We start from the raw sequence: 21,342 nt of genomic DNA on the forward strand, positions 1-21,342 counted from the left end.
ACCAGGCAGGTGCATTTGAGGTCAATTCAGAATAAGCATCCTGTGTTGTCCCTGCAGCCAGGCACAGTGCCAGGGACTCAGCCAGTGCAACAGATAGCATTGATGACATTAAGTTTTTAAAACTGTAAACATCTGGGGTGCCTGGGTAGCTCTGTCAGTGAAGCAGCCAACTCTTGACTTTTGGCTCAGTTCATGATCTCGGGGTCATGAGATTGAGCCCCATGTCAGGCTCTGCGCTGGGTGTGGAGCCTAAGATTCTTTCTCTCTCCCTCTCCCACCCCCTGCTTGTGCACACTCACGCTCTCTCTTTTTCTCTAAATATATATATATGGACATATATGGACATATATAGTAACAACCTTATTGAGATATAATTCACAACCATGCAATTCACTCATTGAAAGTGTACAGTTCAGTGACTTCTAGTACATTTACAGAGCTGTGTCCCCATCACCACAGTCAATTTTAGAAACTTTTTATTATCCCAAAAAGAAACCTGCACCCCTTCACCATCGCTCCACAGCTCCCCAGGCCAAGAAAACCACTCATCTATTTTCTGTCTCGACAGATTTGCTTTTTCTGGAGACTTCGTATAAATGGAATCTTACAATATGTGGTCCTTTGTGACTAAGACAGCATTAACTTGGAAGTCGGGTGTCCTGACCCCCTTTCTGGTTCCACCTGTCTTAGCTGTGTGATCTCGGGCAGGGGAGGTAACCTGTCTGGGTCTTGGTCTCGCCTGCCATGAAATAAAGATGCTGGTATGCACTTCTCAGGGTAGTCATGGGCGAGGGGCCAGCATACCGTCTACATGCGGGGAGAGGGGTGCCGGTCGACAGAGGCTCATTCATTTGTCCAGTGCGGTGTACACTCTCGTTGAACACATTCTGTCCTTCTAAAGCTCACACTGAACAGAACACCGTTCTTGCCGCCGTGGAACTCACAGCCCCAAAAGACAGGTACACGGCAAGCAAGAGTAATGGTGGGGTCCATTTATGGGGCTCTGGGGTCCGGAGGATGAGGAGGAGTCACATCTGCTGGGGAACGGCACAGGTAGCAGGTAGGAGACGATGCTGGGGCTCAGCCTGCAGATGGTCAGAGGTGTCTGGGAAGAGGAAGGAGCCCTAGGCGAGGGCACGGTGTGAGAAGAAGTGTGGTGGCCCCTGGGGGAGGTTGGCAAGCCGCTCGGACCCCATGGTCGTTGGGGATCACGAGGTAGGCAGTGGGGAGGGCCTTCCCACCCTCTGGCTGAGCCATGGTCATTGTGCGCAGTGAGGAATGAAAAAGTATATAGATGTGTGTTGGTTTTGCATGACCTTTGACCTTTCCCATAATTAACTGCTGGGCCCACTTCTGGCATTGTCTCCGCAGAAGGGAAACCTGCCAGGGGTCCACAGAGAGCCGCGTCTCATTACTCAATCATTACAAACCCAGAGCTTAACCCTGTGCCACTGGAGACAGGAGGCTTAATCCTTCCTGCTAGGCGGCCCGAGAAACTACCTTCCCCCGAGCGTAATTAGCCAACAAACCGGATTAAGATTTATTCACCAATAAGGACTCAACTTCCTAAGCCATACATCTCTCCCAGAATGGTTGCCTGATCTGAGGAGTGCACGGTTTTTCCTAAAGCCCCCAGACAAAGAAGAGAGGCTAGCGCCCAGCCAGGGAAGGGGCCTTTGCGAGAGCACTTGGTCTCCACTGTCTTCAAGGAATGTCAAGAAAAATGCCAGTTTCAAGGGGACCTGGGAAGAGGTTTTTCAGTAATGATCTCTGAAAGCGGAGAGCAGGGAGCTTTAAAAAAAAATCCTCATTTTGAGAACTTTTGCAGTCGGTCCTGATTTTTAGGAAAAGGCTCTGAAATAGTATGAAGATGAAACAAGAAGGAGCTGTGACACATTGCGATGCGATCTTCTAGAACCCAGGCACCACAGAGTAAATATACATTTTATGGCGCAATGAGAATCAATTTTGAATTAAATGAAAAAAAGGGCTAAACTCATTCCATTCGCGTTCCAAACCGCTACTGTTGGCACACAACCACAGCTGTGCGATCGCGTGTGCATGCTGCCCTTAACACAGGAAAAATGACACTGTGTGCTTTTAAAAATCTCATAATGAGCCACTCCTGTGCTGCTTTTCTCTGCTCTGTGAGATGTTGGAAGCTGTTTTCTGTTGAGTTGAAAACATAACAACAACAACAACAAAAATCCAAGCTTGAGAAGAAGCCCGGATGGCTAGGGTGAGCTGCTGGACTTGTCATCCCCAGCACTCAGGTCCCTGTCACTGTCCCTCAACCTCAGGGCAGGTACACACCTTGGGAATAAAAAACAATGAGGCACATGATGTCTCCTTCCCACTTTCCTCCTTAATAACTTCTGGACCTGATGCCCTTTTAGAAAGTGTTCATCTCATGCATGCTGAGGATATGACTCCAACAGGTATAGAATCTGCCTTCGAACACCGCCACTGGTTCAGGGCCAGGAGACTAGGTGCTCAGCCATGCGTGCCTCAGGCTTTGTATCAGCAAAATGGGACTAACTAACACCAGGCTCTTACACAGCTCCCTCACTCTGATCTCTGCCGTGGTCATCACGTGGCCGTCTTCCTTCTGCGCCTTTCACCATGGTGTTCTCCTCTCTGTCCCGACATCCTCTCTGTGTGTATCCAAATTTCCCTCTTCTTATAAGGACACCAAGCATTAGATTAGGCCCACCCTACTGCATAACCTCACCATAACTGCGAAGATCCCATTTCCAAATCAGGTCACGTTCACAATACTGGGGGTTAGTACATCTCTGGGAATGACACAATTCAGCCCACAATAGTCCTTCAAGAATAAACATCCAGAGAGCTCGGCTCTGTCCCCCTCCATTCCTTCACCCTCTCCCTACCCCATTTGCCTGTTCCTCATTCTCTGGCTTTAACAGTCCTTAAAACGTGGTCTGAGCCTGCTGGGCATCTTGGAGGCCTGTGGGCCCTCCCCCAAGCCTGGTGGCTCATGAACATGTTTTTTAACAGAATAAATCCACTCGCTTTGGCAGAGACTTTTTTGGGTTGATTTATTTGTGTGTTTATTTCTTATTTAAAGGAGGAGGTTTACATGATTTAAAAAAAATTCAACACATCCGCACAGAAATCAGGGGAGGGGCGTTAGTTGTGAGCAGATGCTGCAGGCTGGTCTAGGAAGCCTGTGGTAGCACAGCAGGTCTGGGGGTTGGAGAGGAACTGATGGTTCTAAGAGATGCTTGGATCTGGGGGAAATCCTTTGGAGATGTTAAGGGAAGAGGTCTGAGCAGTGAACATTTCTTCACTCTACTGCCTACTGGCATCTATTGTGGCCCATACTATAGGGTATCACGGGAAGGAAAAGGCTAGAGTTGTTTTATTTATTATTCAGCAATATCTTTATAATGCCTTTTGGGTATGGTGACCAAATAGGTTGTTATTTTGAGAGTGAAAAGTGTGCTGTCAATAATGACACCCGGACAACAGCATAAAGTGGAAATGTGCCACACAGATCAGAGCATATGATTATCCTAACCAGGGGAAGAGACATTTTTCTTAGACCTCACCACCATTCAAACCAGTTTAATTGCATTTTATGGATGTGGCGACTCTGCGTTTCCTCTTTGCTTTGGTTTCCGGGCAGCTTAGAGCCATATTTGTGGCCAACTTTTTGAAATTACTAAGTGTATTTGTATACTTTCACCAGTTTTCTCTTATTCTTAAACCCTCATTTCTTTTTCTTCTTCCCACTATCTTTATTTTTAAATCTAATTGTGTGTATTTTGTAGGATGTTTAGATGGATCATGCTTGAAGGAGTCGATGGGTGGATGAGTCCATATGTAAATGGATGGATTCGTGAGTGGATGGATAGACAGAGGGCGAGTGGGTGGGGTGTGTGTGTGTGTGTGTGTGTGTGTGTGTAGATGGGTGGACATTTGGATCAATGAATAGATAGATGGGTGTTTAGATGTTTGGGTGGATGGATGGATGAGTGAATGGGTGGATGTTTAGATGTTTAGATGAATGAAAAGATGAGTGTGTCTGGCCATATATGTAGATGGGTGGATGCATATTTGATACATGGGTAGATATCTGGCTGGATAAATGGACCAGTGAATAATGGGTGATTTGGTAAATGGAAGGATAGTCAGCTGATTGGATATTTAGATGAATAGATTTTAGCATGAACAAAGGGAAGGATGAATGGATAAATGGGTGCTTGGAGCATTAGATAATACTTCCTCAACACACAGTATAGATGTACCAATGTACATATATATATTGTAATAATGTGTATATAGTAATTTGCCAATGACTGGCATGTCATGGGTGTTCTAACTTATTAGAAAGGACACAGGTTTTTGAGACTGAAAGGCCTCTGTTCTGACCCTTGCCTTACCATTTACTATATGACCTTGAGCAATTGCCTCTCCTCTCTGCACTTTAGTTTGCTCACTCATAAAATGAAGTGAAGATACCCACTCCAGAGGGTTGCTATGAAAATTAAGTGACCTGGTGTGTATTTTCAGTAAATATCTGCATAATTCCCTCACAGCTACAACTTGAGAGCAAGAGAGAATTCTTTTACCCAAGCATGGGGTAAAAGTGCTTCCCCTTAGTCTCACTGATCCAACCTAAGTCATGTGCCCACCCTGGGACGAAGAGTTGCTGCTACATATACTGTTTGTGTTAAACAACCAGGCTGCAACCCCAGAGTCGGGACCAGGCCATTTTCTCCCGAGCCACCTGTTTACATGAAGAAATGAGGGAGGGAATGGTCTGGGGCTGCCGGTTGAGATTGGATGAGAGATGATGGCCATGATGAGCAGGTGGTGGAATGGGTGCCCAGTGGACAGACTGAACCCATGGTAACGCTGTAGAAAAACCATGCTTTGGTAGCTGACTCCATGTCTGTGGAGGAGTGGAAGGATAACAATATTCACAGGGACAAGGAACCCAAGTCAAGCCAAGGCTGATGAATTAAAGTCAGGCCATGTTTCCTTTGGAGTGTCTGGGAGATTCGGGGGTGGGAAGCAGGAAGCAGTCAGATTGGTTTATCTGGGGCTGTGGCAAAAAGGTCAGGGCTGCAGAGAATGAGAAGTAATCAATAGCTCAGTCTTCTTAGGCCTGTGTGCCCTTTCAAACATAAAATCTTATATCCCCCTTCGATGTTATTTAAAATGTCTGGGGCTCCTGGGTGGCTCAGTCGTTAAGTGTCTGCCTTTGGCTCAGATCATGATCCCAGCATCCTGGGATCCAGCCGACCTCGGGCTCAGCCTCAGGCTCCCCTCCACGGGAAGGAGGGGACTCTGACTCCACCTGCTTGTGTTCCCTCTCTCGCAGTCTCCCTTTGTCAAATAAACAAAATCTTTAAAAAATGATAAAATAATAAAAAATAAAATGTCTCAATATTAAATCTGATTAAAAACCATTCAAAGGACTTGCAGAGCTGAGCCAGCTTCCCAGCTGATGCTGATGACCGCTGCAGTTGGGCTGGGCTGAAGCTTCTGTCTCTTTCCTTCGGAGGTTCGGGCTACTTTGTTTTCCCCTCGTCATGGCTGGAAGGGTGGGCACAAGAAGCGGACTGCACAGCCCAGGCTCTGTTTTCTGGCATTTTCGTGCTGCCCTTTTGACTGAAGTTATCCCCTCTACTGGCAGGTAGATAGCTGAACAGTGCTTGGTCACCTCTGGAGTTAGGGAGCTCACCACCTCCTGAGTGAGCAGTTTTCCAATGGACATTCCTACCTGCGACTCTAATTGGCCCCCCATGGCTTTCCTCCACTACGTGTAGCTCTGGCTCAGGACCAGCATGGAGGGAGCTTGCAGCTGGGTGTCTTGCAGCTTGCAGCTGACTATCCTTCCATTTACCAAATCACCTATTATTCACTGGTCCAGGGCCAGCTCCTAGGTCCTTTAAGGGAGCAGCCAGGCTTGCCTTCGGTGCCCTCTCTTCTTCCGGCCAGCACTCGTAGCTGCAACAGGGCTTCAAACCTCCCTCTTTGACCCTGGAGGGGAGGGACAAGTTGTTCCTGTGAGGCACTTCCGGTTGTGCTCAGTTCGACACTTCCGGTTCCACCAACCACGATACTTCCGGTTCCCCCAGGTGGGCACTTCCGCTTCCTCTTCGCTGCCTCCACGGGTTTTCTGTGGAGGTCAGGGCCGGTGTGTGCTGAGACAGCGCGCCCCGGGAGCGGTTGGGCCGGGGTTACCGAGGTCCACAGGCCAAGCTGGTGGTTCCCCTTGGGCCTCCGCCGTCCCTGGCTCGCTGCCGTCAGAGATGTGGCGGCTTGGGTCCCCAGGAGCTCCCAAGCCAGACTGTCTTGCTCGAATCCCACTGGTACCACTTCCCAGGTGTGTGACCGTTGGGCGGGGGTCTGGCCTCCCTGGGCCCGGCTTTCTTCAGTGCCCGTGTGAAGCTGGAGGGAGGATGACGGTGCCCACCTCCCTGAGCTCCTGCGGGCTGTGAGGAGAGAATGACAGACAGGATTGCCCGGGACTTGGGCACAGAAGCCGCTCGTTGGGTGTCGTGCGTTCCTATTACTCTCCGAGGTCTCCAATTCTCTGGAGCTCCAGAACGGATAGCCCTTTAACCCCTGATGGGAAATGTGGGAAAAAGGCTTAAAACAGCAAAAAGAGTGACCTTTACAAAGGCTACTGGCCATTGTTCAGAGACAGAAGCCTTTGTTATAACAAGGATTCTGGAGCCCTAGAAGTTCAGGCTTTAGGCGCGGCGGTGGAAGGAAACTGTCTGGGCGGAGTCTGAGCGTTTCTCTCTCGTTCCAGAGGTTACATTTCTCGGTGGCGTGCAAGGTTGATTTTACTCAGTACTGCGCACTGGGCAGTCCGGAGCTCTCCATCTCTGGGAGGCTTTCACATGAGCTGAAGAGAGCCGGTTCCAGGGTCCCCGCATGCTGTTGTCTAGAGGCTTTTGAGGGAGGCAGAGCTGGGGGTGGATTCTTGCCGAATTCTCTGTGGTGAGGGCGTCCGGTGCTGCCCCCTGAGGAGGGGGCCGGCCTTAGTCCAGAGCCGGGCTCTTCCTCTTTGCCATCTTTGGGGCCCCAGCACCCAGCAAGGACTTCAGCAGAGACCTACTGAGTCCTCCCCGAACTGTTCACACCCTGGTGGCTTCAGTGATAGCGGGGAGAGGGGACCCCCCGGCCCTTTCTCTGAATGCTCTCCCGGCCCTCGTTTTGCAGACATCGACGAGTGTGAGAATGACTACTACAACGGGGGCTGCGTGCACGAGTGCATCAACATCCCAGGGAACTACAGGTGCACCTGCTTTGACGGCTTCATGCTGGCCCATGATGGACACAACTGCCTGGGTGAGTGACACGGCCGTGCCCCGCTCGCTGAGCACGCCCTGCCTGTCCCTCAGCTCCAGCCTACAGTGCGGGGGCGGTGGGAAGCCTCGCCCTCCTCTGGTTCCTTGTGTTACTTTGCGGGGGCCTCCGGCACACAGCGGCACAGATTGGTCGGCTTCCACAACAGGAATTTATTTTCTTTCAGTTCTGGAGGCTAGAAGGCCGAGGGCCAGATGTTGGCAGGTGTGGTTTTTCTGAGGCCTCTCTCCTTGGCTCACAGATGGCCACCCTCTTGCTATGTGTTCATGTGGTACTCCAATCTGGGTGTACCTAGAGCTGGTTTATCATGCGGTCTCTTTCTTTCTGCCTCTCTGTGTGTGTCCTCGGATCCTTTTCTTAGAAGGACACCTGTCTTATTGAAGTGGGGCCCCTCCTAAGAACCCATTTTTAACCCAGTTACCACTTGAAAGGCCCTGTGTCCAGGTAAAACACGTTCTGAGGTCCTGGGGTCAGGGCTTCAACATCTGGATTTGGGGAACACAATGACCCATCACAAGGATTCTCATCTACCTCTAGATGCTCATGGCTCGAGTACATAGATTTAAGCCAGCTGTATGGAATTTAGAAGAGTAACGTAAGCTTTGCTGGACTGAATTGGGAACGTGTAGGAGAAGAAGGAGAGATTAGAAAGCAGCGTTGTTGTGCTGGTGTGTCTCCTCGCAGCCCTCCCTGCCCCCAGATGTGGTTTCCTGTGGGGGCAATCGGTGGCCCCCATCACACGCCCCCCAGATATCCTCCACCCCTGCCCCACCCCGGCCCCCGTTATCACCATTTTGCCAGTTGTCTCATGGTGTGAGAAGTGACTCGTGCGCCGGAGCTGCTGTAACGATGTGACAAACTCAGTGGCCCAAACAACGGACATTTATTCTCTCCCAGGCTGGAGGCAAGATGTCTGTAGTCAGGCCGTCCGCAGGGTTGGTTCCTTCGGAGGGCTTCCAGGGAGGATCTGCTCCGGGCCTCTCGCCTGGCTTCTGCTAGCTTCCGGCATTCTCTGCTTGTAGATCATTGTCTCCCCGTGCTTTTACGTGGCCTTTGCTCCGTGCACATCTGTCTCTGTGTCCCAATTCCCCTCTTCTAGAAGGACACAGTCCTAGGCTTGTGACCCCTCTGCAAAGACCCTATCTCCAACAGAGGTTACAGGTTCACAGGGACTGGTTTTTAGGACTTCAGCATCTTAGGGGGGCATAATTCGTAACAGAGGTGGTTTGCCATCTGCAGCCGGAGAACCATCTCATGGCAGAGAGCATGGGGTCTCAAAGCAGCTGTGCCTGTCCCCTAGGCCCTCCTCTGCTGCTGGCTGCTGAGTGACACAGGCCCCAACAGCTAGAGCCAAGGAGGTAAGACTGTGGACTGGGCAGGAGCGTGGCTGTGGATACTTTATTCTTGTCTCAGAGTCTCAGTCCCTTGTTGGTAAAGGGAGAGGATGAAGAGCTGCTTCGTCCTGGGCTCTTGTGAGCAGTGACTGAGACAGTGTCCTGCTGCCGAGAGGCGTGCCTGGCCCGGCATTCCCCTGCTAGTAGCCGTCACTCCAGTCACAACCTCTGAGCCTGCTGCCCTGCTGGAAAGGGGGATGACGATGCTGCCTACTTCACCAGGCTGTGCGCAAAGACAAAATGACACGGCGAGGTGAAGTGACTGGCATTTACCGGGCACAAATCATCAACAAACAGGCATTACTATTACTCTGAGTGACTCAGCTTCCCTTTTGTGGTTGGACATTTAAATTGTTTGTTTATGTTTTGTTTTATTCCTACCCTCAGAATCCCAAGGTGTGATTCTTGGCAGAAAATTATTTTTTCTTAATTTACTAATTGTTTCCTCTACCCTTTCTTCCCAGAAATGGAATGACTAGGTCAGAGGGTCATTGGGATGTTTTTATGGCTTTCGGTGCAGTACTTCGTGCAAGGGCTCGGCGGACCTCGCCTGTGCCAGCTGGCCTGTGGGTGCCTGGCAGGGCAAGTGCGGCGTCCCGAGTCCTCTGGAACCCGTCCTCCCAGTGGCGCATTAGCTGTAGGTTTCCCTGCTGCTTTTGTTTAGTGGATGCTGGCTCTCAGACAGACTTGTTATGGGAAACAGATCTGTGAACATGTAATTATACCCAAAATAAGGGCTGAAATGAGGTCTGGACAGCAGGCTGTGGGATCCCTGAGGGTTCTGTGAAGAGACGCCCCTGCACTGGGTGAGGTTAGGCTGGAAATGGAGTGGCTCCCCAGGGGGCTTCAAAGAGGAGGTGGCACGGAACAGATTCTGCGAAGGTCGGGGAGCAGCTGGCTGGGACGAGGGCATGCCTGTGCAGAGAGCCACAGGGGGCTCCTGGGGGCTGGGCTCGGGGCGGGAGGCTGGAGTGCCAGGAGGCTACAGCAGTGGGCTGGGCATTTGGTTAGATTGTAAAGATTGGGGCTGTGCCGTAGGACGTTATCTTGTTTAATCCTCCCAAAGCATGAGCCCTGAGTTTTACCAATTTTGCCACTGTTTCAGATGACAGCAGGAGTTCACTTCAGTAACTGATTAGTCTGGGAAGGCAGAGCTGATATCCCTGTGAGATAACAGGTAGTAGCACCCAGTGGTCCAGATGACAGGCCTTGGGAACTGCCCGTTCTGGGCTCAGGTCCTGGCTCTGCCAGCTACCAGCTGTGTGTCGTTTGGCCAGTCACTTCACCTCTGTGCCTCAGTTTCCTCACCTGTAAGATGGAATTCATAGTCCCTATCTCGTGAGGATTGAATGAGATCCTGGCTCTAGAACATCTAGAGAAGGCCTGGCATCGAGCACTCACAGTGTCATGGGCATTGAGCCTGCTCACCAGCTTTCAGTAAGAAATGCATTGGGCTAGGCCTGTGAAGGCCAGAGCCAGCCATTTGCACTCCCTGCACTGCCTCTGACCCGTGGGACTCCCTTTCTCGTCCTAACACTCTTACCTGTGGAGGACCACCCGTTCCTAAATCCTCTTGTTCTGGACGATGGCAGGTATATCCAGTGCCTCCCGACTAACGGCAGAGTCTGGGTGGGTTTATTTTTATTTTTAGAACAGATTCTTTTACACTGATTAACTTAAAGAACTGGATAAGACTTCCCCGACCCCCACCTCCGAGCACAGATTGCAACTTCACACGGCTCTCACTCACACATACGGCAGCCAAGAAAAGGCTTTCTCTGTTGCTCCTCTGCTTTTAGCTGAGGGCAGAACCTTCCCGACAGACGTGTTTTTGTTTGGGCTTTTTCCTTCTCAAGACAAAACTAGCTCTAGAAAAGTCAGACCTTGGTTCCAACCATCTCCATCCCACGCTGACCACGTGACCTCCCAGAGCCTCACATCCCTCCTCCATAACAGGTGGTGAGAGATACAGTGCCTGATATGGCATCAGGATAAGTGTTGGCAGAAACATAGAATGATGGAAGAGGAAGCCAGGCTTGGGGTTTGAAGATTTAGGCTCAAGTTCTGGCACAACCACGCATGAGTCAGTGAGTTGGGACCACTTACTCAAACTCTCCAAGCAGGTTCCCCTAACTGTAATCCTGGTCTCAGAGGGGTGCCGTGACAGTTAAATTAAAAAGCAGGTCTGGAGAGCTGCATGTACAGATGTCACATTTTGCACAGGTGCTGGGTACTGTCATCATGTTGTCATGGAGGTTTCAAGCAGGCAGCCTGCCATCCTCCTGCAGCCCGCAGACACATTTGTCCTCCGGTGTTTTTGTAATCATCACTGTCACTGTCATCTCATTAAATGATTTGTCAACATTTAAAAATCAAGGGATGTCACAGAACAGATCACATTCTAGGCCACAAAAGCAGCCTCAACAAATTCTAATAAAGATCAAAGACATACACGCATCTTTTCTGACCACAATGCTATGAAACTAGAAGTCAACCCCAAAAGACCACAAATACATGGAGATTAAATAAAATGCTACTATACAATGAATGGGTCACCCAGAAAATAAACAGAGAAATAAAAAAGTACATGGAATCATGTGAATGAAAACTCAATGGTTCAAAGTCTCTGGGATACAACCAAAGCAGTTCTAAGAGGGAAGTTTATAGCACTACCCGTCTCCCTCAAGAAGCAAGAAAAATTAAATAAAAATAATTAAAAGAGCTAGGGAAAGGACAGCAAACAAAACCCAAAACTAGCAGAAGGAAGGAAATAATAAAGACCAAAGCAAAAATAAATAAAATAAACAAACAAGCAAAACCTATAGAATGGATCAATGAAAGCAGGAACTAGTTCTTTGAAAACATAATAAAGTTGATAAACCTATAGCCAGACTTAGCAAAAAAAGGAGAAAGGACTCAAATAAATGAAATCATAAATGAGAGAAGAGAAACAATAACACATACCACAGAATACAAACAATTATAAGAGAATAGTATGAAAACTTATATGTCAACAAATGGATAACCTGGAAGAAATGGACAAATTCCCATAAACCTATAAAGTACCAAAACTGAAACAAGAAGAAATAGAAAATGTGAACAGACCCACTACCAGCAATGAAATTGAATCAGTAATCAAAAAACCACCAACAGACAAAAGTCCAGGATGAGGTGGCTTCACAGGCGAATTCTACCAAACTTTTAAAGAAGATAAAGAATACCTGTTCTTCTCAAACTGTCCCAAAAAAGTAGAAGAGAATGCTGTGAGGCCAGCATTACACTGAAACCAGAATCAGATAAATGCACCACAAAAAAGGAGACCTGTAGGCCAGTATCTCTGAAGCATATAAATGCAAAAATCCTCATCAAACTACTAGCAAACCAAATCCAACAGTACATCAAAAAATACATCAATCACCGTGATCCAGTGGGATTTATTCGCAAGATGCAAGGGTGGTTTACTATTCACAAATCAACCAACCTGATGCATCACATCAATAAGAGAAAGTATAAGAATCTTATGATCATTTCAATAGACACAAAAAAACATTCGACAAAGTACAACATCCATTCGTGATAAAATCCCTCCACAAAGGTTTAGAGGGAACATATTTCAACATCATAAAGGCCATGTATGAAAAACCCACAGCTAACATCATTCTCAGTGGGAAGAAGAGGGAGCCTTTCCCCTGAGATCAGGAATAAAACAAGGATGTCCACTCTCACCACTTTTATTCCACATAGTACTGGAAATCCTAGCCACAGCAATCAGACAACAAAAAGAAATAAAAGGAATCCAAACTGGTAAAGAAGAGGTAAAACTCTAAATATTTGCAGATGACATGATTCTCTATGTAGAAAACTACCAAAAAACTGTTAGAAACTGATAAATGAACTCCGTCAAGCCACAGGATACAGAATCAATCTACAGAAATCTGTTGCACTTCTATACACCAATAATGAAGCAGCAAAAAGAGAAATTAAAGAAGCAATCCCATTTACAATTTCTCCAAAAATAATAAGATATCTAGGAATAAACCTAACCAAAGAGGTGAAAAACCTGTACTCTGAAAACTATAAAACACTGATGAAAGAAAATGAACCCAACACAAAGAGATGGAAAGACATCCCATGCTCGTGAGTTGGAAGAACAAACATTGTCAAAATGTCTATACTACCTAAAGCAATCTACAGATTTAACGCATTCCCTGTTGGAATACCAACAGCATTTTTCACAGAATTAGAACAGACAATCCTAAAGTTTGTATGGAATCACAAAAGACCCCTAATAGCCAAAGCAATCTTGAACAAGAGAAGCAAAGCTGGAGGCATCACAATTCCAGACTTCAAGTTCTATTACAAAGCTGTGGTAATCAAAACAGAATGGTACCAGCACAAAAATAGACACATAGATCGATGGAACAGAATAAGAAAACCAGAAACAAATCCATAGTTATCTGGTCAATTAATCTGTGACAAAGCAGGAAAGAATATCCAATGGGGGGAAAATGGTGCTGGGAAAACTGGACAGCTACATGTAAAAAAAAAAAAAAAAAAAAAAAAGGAACCAGAGCACTTTCTTACATTATACACAAAAATAAATACAAAATGCATTAAAGACCTAAATGTGAGAACTGAAATTATAAAACTCCTAGAAAAGCACATGTAATGATTTCTCTGGCATCAGAGAAATCTGATGGGTAGGTCCCCTCAGGCAAGGGAAACAAAAGCAAAAATAAACTGTTGGGACTACATCAAAATAAAAAGCTTCTGCATGATGAAGATAACAATCAACAAGACTAAAAGGCTTCCTACGGAATGAGAGGAGTTCTTTGCAAATGGCATATCTGATAAAGGGTTAGTGTCCAAAATATATAAAGAGCTGATACAATTCAACACCCAAACCCCAAATAATCCAGTTTAATAATGGGCAGAAGATATGGATAGACATTTTTCCAAAGAAGACATACAGATGGTCAACAGACACATGAAAAGATGCCCCACATCATCACTCATCATCACTCATCATCAGGGAAATGCAAACCATAATCACAATTAGGCATCACCTCACACCTCTCACAATGGCTAAAATCAACAACACGAGAAACAACAGTTGTTGGCGAGGCTGTGGAGAAAGGAGAACCCTCGTGCACTGTAGGTGGGAAGGCAGACTGGTGCAGCCACCATGGAAAACAGTATGGAGGGTACTCAGAGAGTTAAAAATAGAACTACACTCTGGTCCAACAATCAGACTACTGGGTATTTAGCCAAAGAATATGAAGGCACTAATGTTTATGGCACCTCCATGTTTATAGCCGCATTGTTTGCAATAGACCAGAGATGGAAGCAACCCAAGTGTACATCAACTGATGAACGGATAAAGAAGCCATTAATAAGAATGAAGTCTTGCCGTTTGCAATAACATAAATGGAGCCAGAGTATCATGCTGAGTGCAATAAGCCAGTCAGAGATGGACAAATACCATATAATTCCACTTACATGTGGAACTTAAGAAACAAAACAAACAAAGGAAAAAAAGAGGGAGAGAAACAAACCAAGAAACAGACTCTGAATTATAGAGAACAAACTGATGGTTACCAGAGGGCAGGTGGGTGGGGTGGTGGGAGAAACAGATGACAGGGATTAAAGAGTGCATCTGTTGTGATGAGCACCAGGCGATTAAAATAAAAACTTAAAAATAAACAAGTAAATAAAAGTAACTAATAAAAATAACTTGGAAAAAAGCAAGGGATGTCACATAAAAATCAGTATTTCCAGCATTGTTCCTGCTCGGCCACAGTCATCTGACCCCTGAAATTGTGGACCTTGGGCAGGAGTGCAGATAGAGGCCTTCATGGCACATACTTATAGGTAAATATGGTAGAGTGAGAAAGTTCAAAGCCAGAATATATTCTGTCTTTTCTGCCTTGACAAATACTCCTTCCTAATGACCCAGAAGGCTACACTGGAATTTCAAATCTGAGATTCCTTGGAGTTTTGTGTCAGAAAGTGGTTGTGTAGGCAGTCCCTCTCATGGCTGACTCCATCCTATACCACAGGAGCCTGAAGACCCCCTCACCTGAATGTTCAAGCTCTGGCCATTTGCTCCCAAACCACCTTTCCTTTCTCCACTGCTTGGTCCTAAGGGTTATCTGTCACTCTGAAAACAGACTTGGGGCCATTTGGACAGGGAATTGTAGGGTCTGAAATACCTCGAGTGTGGTCTAGAAGGGTAGGTCTGTGTTCCAGATGCCATGATCCTCTGCGGGCTCCTTACTCCACAGGGAGGGCTGTAGCTACCGGAGATAGAGCAGGGACCCCCAAAGTGTAGGGCCCAGGGCAAGGGTACCTCTTGCCCACATCTCAGTGTAGGACTAGGGCAACTGACAGGAGCTGGGCCACAGCCACCTACGTTGGAGGAGGTATGCTTCCTGCTGGCTATAATCCTCACCACGCCCTATTGCTCACCATCAGTAGCTTTAGGCATTTAATTACCTGCTTGGTCTCAGTAGGGATCATGTTCATGCTTCCTGGTCAAGTTTCCGGCACAGGGCCTGCCCCCCTGTGCTCAGTGGCCTTGGGGGCTAATGGAGTTGTTCGAAGATTCTCTGTTCTTGCTGCCTTGTGCAGTCCTGACCATCTCTGGTCCATCACCAGGAGCCCACTCACAGCCCATCACCCATCAGGGACAGTGAAGGCTGTTCACATCTCTTGTTTTTTGGTCTCTAGGAGTCTGGGTCAGGAGTCTTGTCCAGCTGTAACATTCCTCTCTCAACCACTACTGAATTCCTCGGGGATGATGGCTGGACTAAATCCTGATCAGCAGAGTACGAAGAGCATTCTGAGTTAATTAGGAGAAATGAGGCTGATGGCTTTGGGGTTAGTTTCTTGCCTGAGTTTTCACAGTTGGACCTTTTCTTTTGAGCAAAAGAGGTTATTTTCTTATAGAGATGGCTTGCCTGGGAGGGTGGCCAAATCTGTCCTCTGGGGAGCAAAACCCTCTCTCTATTTGACATCTTTATTGAGGAATTTCTCAAATATAACAGAAAATGACACCAGAGGGAATTGAAACCATGATGAGATCCTTGCTCAACCCCAAATGACTGCTTTTAGCATTGTAATTACTTGAAATAGCAGTAGTTCTGTTTGAAAAATATTATTCCAAACTCCATGCAATTGGACATAAGAGCAATATTTAGGCTAATAGAATCAGATTTTTTTTCATCTTAAATTAAAACCAGCAGTGGATAATTTTTTCCCGTCTCCACAAAGCAAGGGTCCTTTTTCTCTAAAGCCATTAGTTCACTTAGCCAGATGTTTTCTTCGACCCCAGTCTTTACCTTGACTTACTGAAAAATATGTTTCTCAAGTTGCTCACGGTTTGAATTTTGAACTTGCTTCTCAGCACTTTTTCCCCCCATGAAGAGAAGTCATCTGTAGCCAGGTCCCACAGAGAAGTTGTTTTATTAACAAGATGGCTACTTTCCCGTTAATGCTCATTGAGCACCTACTGTGTGCCCACCCTTGTGCTAGGTGGGCAGTTCTACTTGGATGAGATGAGGGAGCCAGGCTGGAGTTTGTGCCACACGCCCAGAGTTGTACAAGACGCTGTGTTCACGTTCCCTCAGTCAGTCCTCACGGTGTCCACAGGCAGAAGCCATTCATGGCCCTTTTTTATGAATGAGGAAACCAAGGCTCAGAGAGGGAGGGTGGCCTACACGAGGCCACCCAGCCAGTAAGTGACAGTGCTGGGACCATTTGCCAGCCCAAGCCTGTCAGTCGCTGACCAACCCCCTGCTCCACAGTGCCCAAACCAGTACCAGCTCGGGAAGGCTGGCCAGGTTCAGGGAAGGGTTGGCTTCCCTCCCTGGGTGTTAGGGACGTACCCCATATGAGCTGGGGAGTCATGGAGGACATCCAGAAATCCCAGCATCTGCCAAGCCAGGCAGGTGGGTGGCGTACCAGGGGCCAAGAGGGAGCCCCTGGCTCCAGAGAGTTCCTCCTAAGGGCACCTCCTCCCCAAAGCCAGTACTGCCTCCCCTGGCCAAGGCAAGAGCCTGCCACCTGTGTAGGAGCTTTGTGTCACCCTGGAACTTCTTTCAGGCTTTGGCCTTACCCCGTGTGACTGCAGAGCCCTGTTCTTCCAGAACTCACTCTCTCATGGCCTCCTAGTGCATCTGCCCACTGGCTCATGAGGCCCCTCACCAGGGCCCTGTCAGCCTTTCCCCCTTGCTCTCTCCTGGGCCAATCCACTGAGCCACCCAGGCGCCCCACAGATTTGCTTATTTTCTGCCCTCTGGCCCAGCCTTCCTTAAACCCATGGAGTCTTTCTGCACATCCCTGCTGTTCACAGCTGCTCCCAGCAAGGACCCAGTGAGGTCCTTCTTGTCACTCACCTGCCTTTCCACTGGAGTCTTCCATGACCATATTGTATGCACCACTGCTGTGGCTCTCTACTTTCCCCTGATGGCAGAAGTTGTCTTCTTCATCCCCTGTCTTCCTCCTGAGAGCCTGGTGCAATGTCGGGCATATCCTAGGCATACGATAAGTATTTGGAGAATGAGAAAATAAGCAAGTCTGTGGGGTGCCTGGGTGGCTCAGTGGGTTGAGCCTCTGCCTTCGACTCAGGTCATGACCTCGGGGTCCTGGGATCGAGTCCCTCATTGGGCTCTCTGCTCGGCGGGGAGCCTGCTTCCCCTCTCTCTCTGCCTATCTCTCTGCCTATTTGTGATCGCTCTCTATGTGTTGAATAAATAGATAAAAGTCTTTTTTTAAAAAAAAAAAAAAAGGAAAGAAAGAAAATAAGCAAATCTGTCAAGGTGTCTCATCATCTGGGCACTGTCACTCAGCAGACGGCGCACCGGGCTCAGGGCGAAGATCAGGGGCATCTCTGTCAGGACTCCCGGGAGCATCAGAGGGGCAGAGGTGTTCACGACTGCGAGGACAGGTAGAAGGGCTGTGATAGCAGTGACGCCAAAGCCTTCCACCTCGGGTTTACCTGTTTATTCCAAACAATTCTGCAGGGCGCCTGCCGTGGGCCAGACGCGGTTTCAGGTGGGGAAGAGACCAGGGAGTGTAAACGAAGCCACCAACAGGCACACACGTGTGAACTCCAGTAGCCGGAGGGCGGGGGGACCGTGAACACGCCGACACGTAGCTCAGGAAGGGCAGTGCAGTCAGGGAAGCTCCAGTGGAAAATACTGAAACGATGCGATGAAAAATGACGGGGAGAAGGCTGGGGTGCCGGACGGAGCAGCGCTGCGGTCGCTAGTGCTCGAGAAACCACCCCGCCCTCTGCAGCACGAACTGCCATTGAAGTCAGCTTTTGGCCTCCACGGGGCAGGAGTTCAGACGGGGCGCAGCAGGGACGGCTCATCTGCTGCACGGGGTCTGGGTCCTCCCCAGGCTGGGGAGGACTTGACAGCAGGCTGGAATCATCTGGAAGCATCTTTGCTGATGTCAGGTGGTTGATGCTGGCTGTTGGCCAGAACGTTCGGGGCAACTTCTCCATGTGGTCTTTCCACACGGGTCGGTGTGGGCTTCCTCATGGCGTGGCCACTGCATCCACGAAGTTTTACGGTCCAGCCTCAAGCCGTTACAAAGCTTCGCCCACCTTCGAGCAGAGGGGACAAGAAGACAGGGCCTCAGTGAGGAGGAGGAAGATACCTCTAGAAAATAATAGGGAGGACCTTCCCTCCAGGCAGAAGGGAGAGGACCAGTGAGGTGGCGACACACTCGGGGAGTCTGAGAGCAGGTCAGTGTGCCTGGAGGCCGAGAGTGAGGAAAAGGGACCAGAGATGAAGTCAGGATGTAGGCAGGGCCTTCCCGGTTCTAGAACGGGGTTGGATTTAATTCTAAATTAGCTGGGATCCATGGGAGATTTTAACTAGGAATTGACCTAATCTGATTGACATTTTAACCTAAAGGGATTTGCTTTCTGGCCCCAAATTGGGGATATATTCCAGGGAGGAAGAGGCAGAGACCACTGTGGTGGTCACGGTCAGGGTCAGAGATGGTGGTGGCTCAGTCCGGAGTGCCAGTGGTAGAGGTGAGGACAGATGGTTGAATTCAGAATATATCTGAAAGGAGAGCCCACAGGAATTGCTGATGGGTTCAGTGGAAAAGGTAAGAGAAAAAGAAACCAACACCAACTGCTAGGTTATTGCCTGGAGTGCATGGGTGGCTCAGTGCTGTGGCTCAGGTGGGGAACCTGGGAGCAGGACAGGCTGGAGTGGGAAGGGGCAGACTCGACAGCCAGTCTGGCCATGTTTCATTTGGGGTGACCGACAGCCATCCCAATGGAAATGGGGTGCCCGTTCAGAAGTTAGTGGAGTCGTCAGGTCTGGGGCAGGGGGATGTGAGAGTCTGGAGCTTCTAAATGGCGGTGAAAGCTGGAATTCTTTAACATCCGTTCCTTTCTTGAAGATTTCACAAGCACCTGCCCTGAGCTCACAACTAGGAGTTAGATGACACAGGCCCAGCCCTCAAGGAGGACGGGGAACCAGCCTGCCCAGCTTTGAATCCTGTTTCCATCGCTTACTCACTTGCTGGGTGACCTTGAGCAAGTAACTTCACTTCCCTGGGCCTCCGAGTCCTCCTCTAGCGTGGGGAGCTACCCGCAGAGCTTATCTGACGGGTGAGGCAGACACTGAGTGAGATCAGCTACGTGAAGCACACACCCAGTGCGCGGCCCAGAGGGGGCCGGACGGATGTGAATTACCTAATTTCACTCATTCCTAGCGTGTAAAGTCACAGTACTTTGCGAAGACAATAGATGTGCTTTCTGAGCAGGCAAAGATGCCGGGCTGTGCATGAAGCCCCTTGGGGACCACCCCTCCTGTTCCACACGGTGCTCCTGCCCACCTCTCTTCCCCACCCTCCTGGGGTCAGAAGGCTCTCCCCTTGTCTCATGTGGATTCGGGCCCCTGCTGTTGACACGGGTCCTGTGGCCCCAGAGCTTCTCATCCCAGCTCTGCCCATACCCATTTTGTGAGCTTGGATACATGTCACCTATTCCTCTACCAAGTAGCACCATCCTGGTCCGTGCAGGTCAGATGAGGACATGGACGTGCAGGTGACAGTGCAGGCCGCCACGCAGAGGGTTAAGAGGAGAGGGAGAGGCTCTCGGGGCACGCTGAGGGGGCCCAGGAGCCCAGCTGCACACGTCGGGGGAAGTCCCGGCGGGCTCCGGCAGCCGGACCGTCCCTGGCAGGATGAAAGGGTCGTGCTGCCTGGGCCCTTTTGAAGGCGCCCCTTCTCATGCCAGAGGACAGCTGGAGACAATGTGTTGCTCCTTCAAACCCCTAATGAAGGCTCTAGTTGCCTCTGTTTATTTGTCTTTATACTTCCAACAGCTCAAATGCGTTTCTTGCTGGGAAAAAAATGCCAACCATTTTAATGTAAAACTAAACCACATCGGACAGTCATATACTCACTCCATAAACACCAGTGTTTTCTCAGGTAAACTCCAGAGGTTTCTTCCTGCTGTCTTTACCTCTGCCCCCACGCCCACTCTTGGCCCCCCTTCAGGCCATGTGCACACCCGCGGCTGGAGGGATTTGCCGTGGAGGCGCGAGCCGGGTCAGGCCCACTTTCCCATCCTGCCCAGGTTTTTACCACTGTTCCTCTGGTGGAAATTCTTTGGCCTGAGGAAAAGGAAACCACTGGGCACTTGTGCGTCTTTATAAATGGGCTTCTTGCTTTCCCCAAACCACCACCAGACCAGGGAAATCATGGAGTGGGGGTGGGGAGGGGCTTGATGGAGACCTGGGGCGTTTTCAGGGGTAGAGTGACCTTCAGTGGCCTCACGCCTACAGCCAGCACAGGATGGGGACAGGGAGGGGTGCGGGAGAGCAGAAGGGGTAGGTGGTGCTGGGCGGAAAGGCAGTATACCAAGTCTGGCCCTTTTGGACCACGGACTTGTCTGGGGGCTTTAGAAAACTCCCTGCCTCTCTGTGCCTCAGTTTCCCCATCGGGTGTGAAATGGAAGGATGGGATGTGACCGTGGTTTTCAGATTTCTAGGAGCAGTACCCGTAGTTTCAAGCAGAATCCTGCAGTGGTGCTGCTGCTCAGGCTGAAATGGGAGGCAGGGCTGGCAGGAAGTGAGAGTCCTGCTCTCCGGCAAGTACCCTCCCTCCGCCACCCCTGCCCACTGCTGGAAGACCCCTCGGGTCCTGCAGCGCTGTTTGGAACCCCTAGTGGGCTGTGGTGCCAGAGCGCCTCTCTCTTCGGTATCTTGTGACTTGATGAGTTGGTGGCATGGCATGTTCTTGAGGACAGGGGCCAAGCCCTATGCTGTGTCCTCCTTGCCTCTGCCAGACGCGGTCCCTGTCTGCCTCTGTCTGAGTTCTCAGAACTGGCATCTCCAGCAGACCAAACAGCTTTCATCCCCCTAAACACACCGCCCTGTCCTGCTCGGCGGCGCCCTTGCCCCGGCTCTTGCTTCTGCCCCAAACCCCTCCCCATGCTGTTTTGGTTGACTGCCCCTCGTCCCTCAGGACTCGGTTCAGGCATCAGCCCCTTCCAAGGGCCTTCTTTACGCTGCACACTCTTCCCCTGGGTGCCCACAGCCCCCACGCTTGTCACTGGACATCTGAG

General features: G+C 49.3%; 1 protein-coding gene across 2 annotated transcripts in view; it reads left to right on the forward strand.

Annotated features, from left to right (window-relative positions):
* The window catches only part of SCUBE1 (signal peptide, CUB domain and EGF like domain containing 1), a 131,722-nt gene that overhangs the window by 14,199 nt on the left and 96,181 nt on the right, over nt 1–21,342 (forward strand). For both annotated transcript variants that reach the window (XM_082739858.1, XM_082739859.1), the window contains exon 3: nt 7,204–7,332. In XM_082739858.1, the coding sequence (XP_082595984.1) occupies nt 7,204–7,332 (129 nt within the window). The remainder of the gene's footprint in view (nt 1–7,203; nt 7,333–21,342) is intronic.

The sequence above is a fragment of the Mustela nivalis genome (assembly GCF_964662115.1).
Source record: "Mustela nivalis genome assembly, chromosome: 7".
NCBI classification, from domain to species: domain Eukaryota; kingdom Metazoa; phylum Chordata; class Mammalia; order Carnivora; family Mustelidae; genus Mustela; species Mustela nivalis.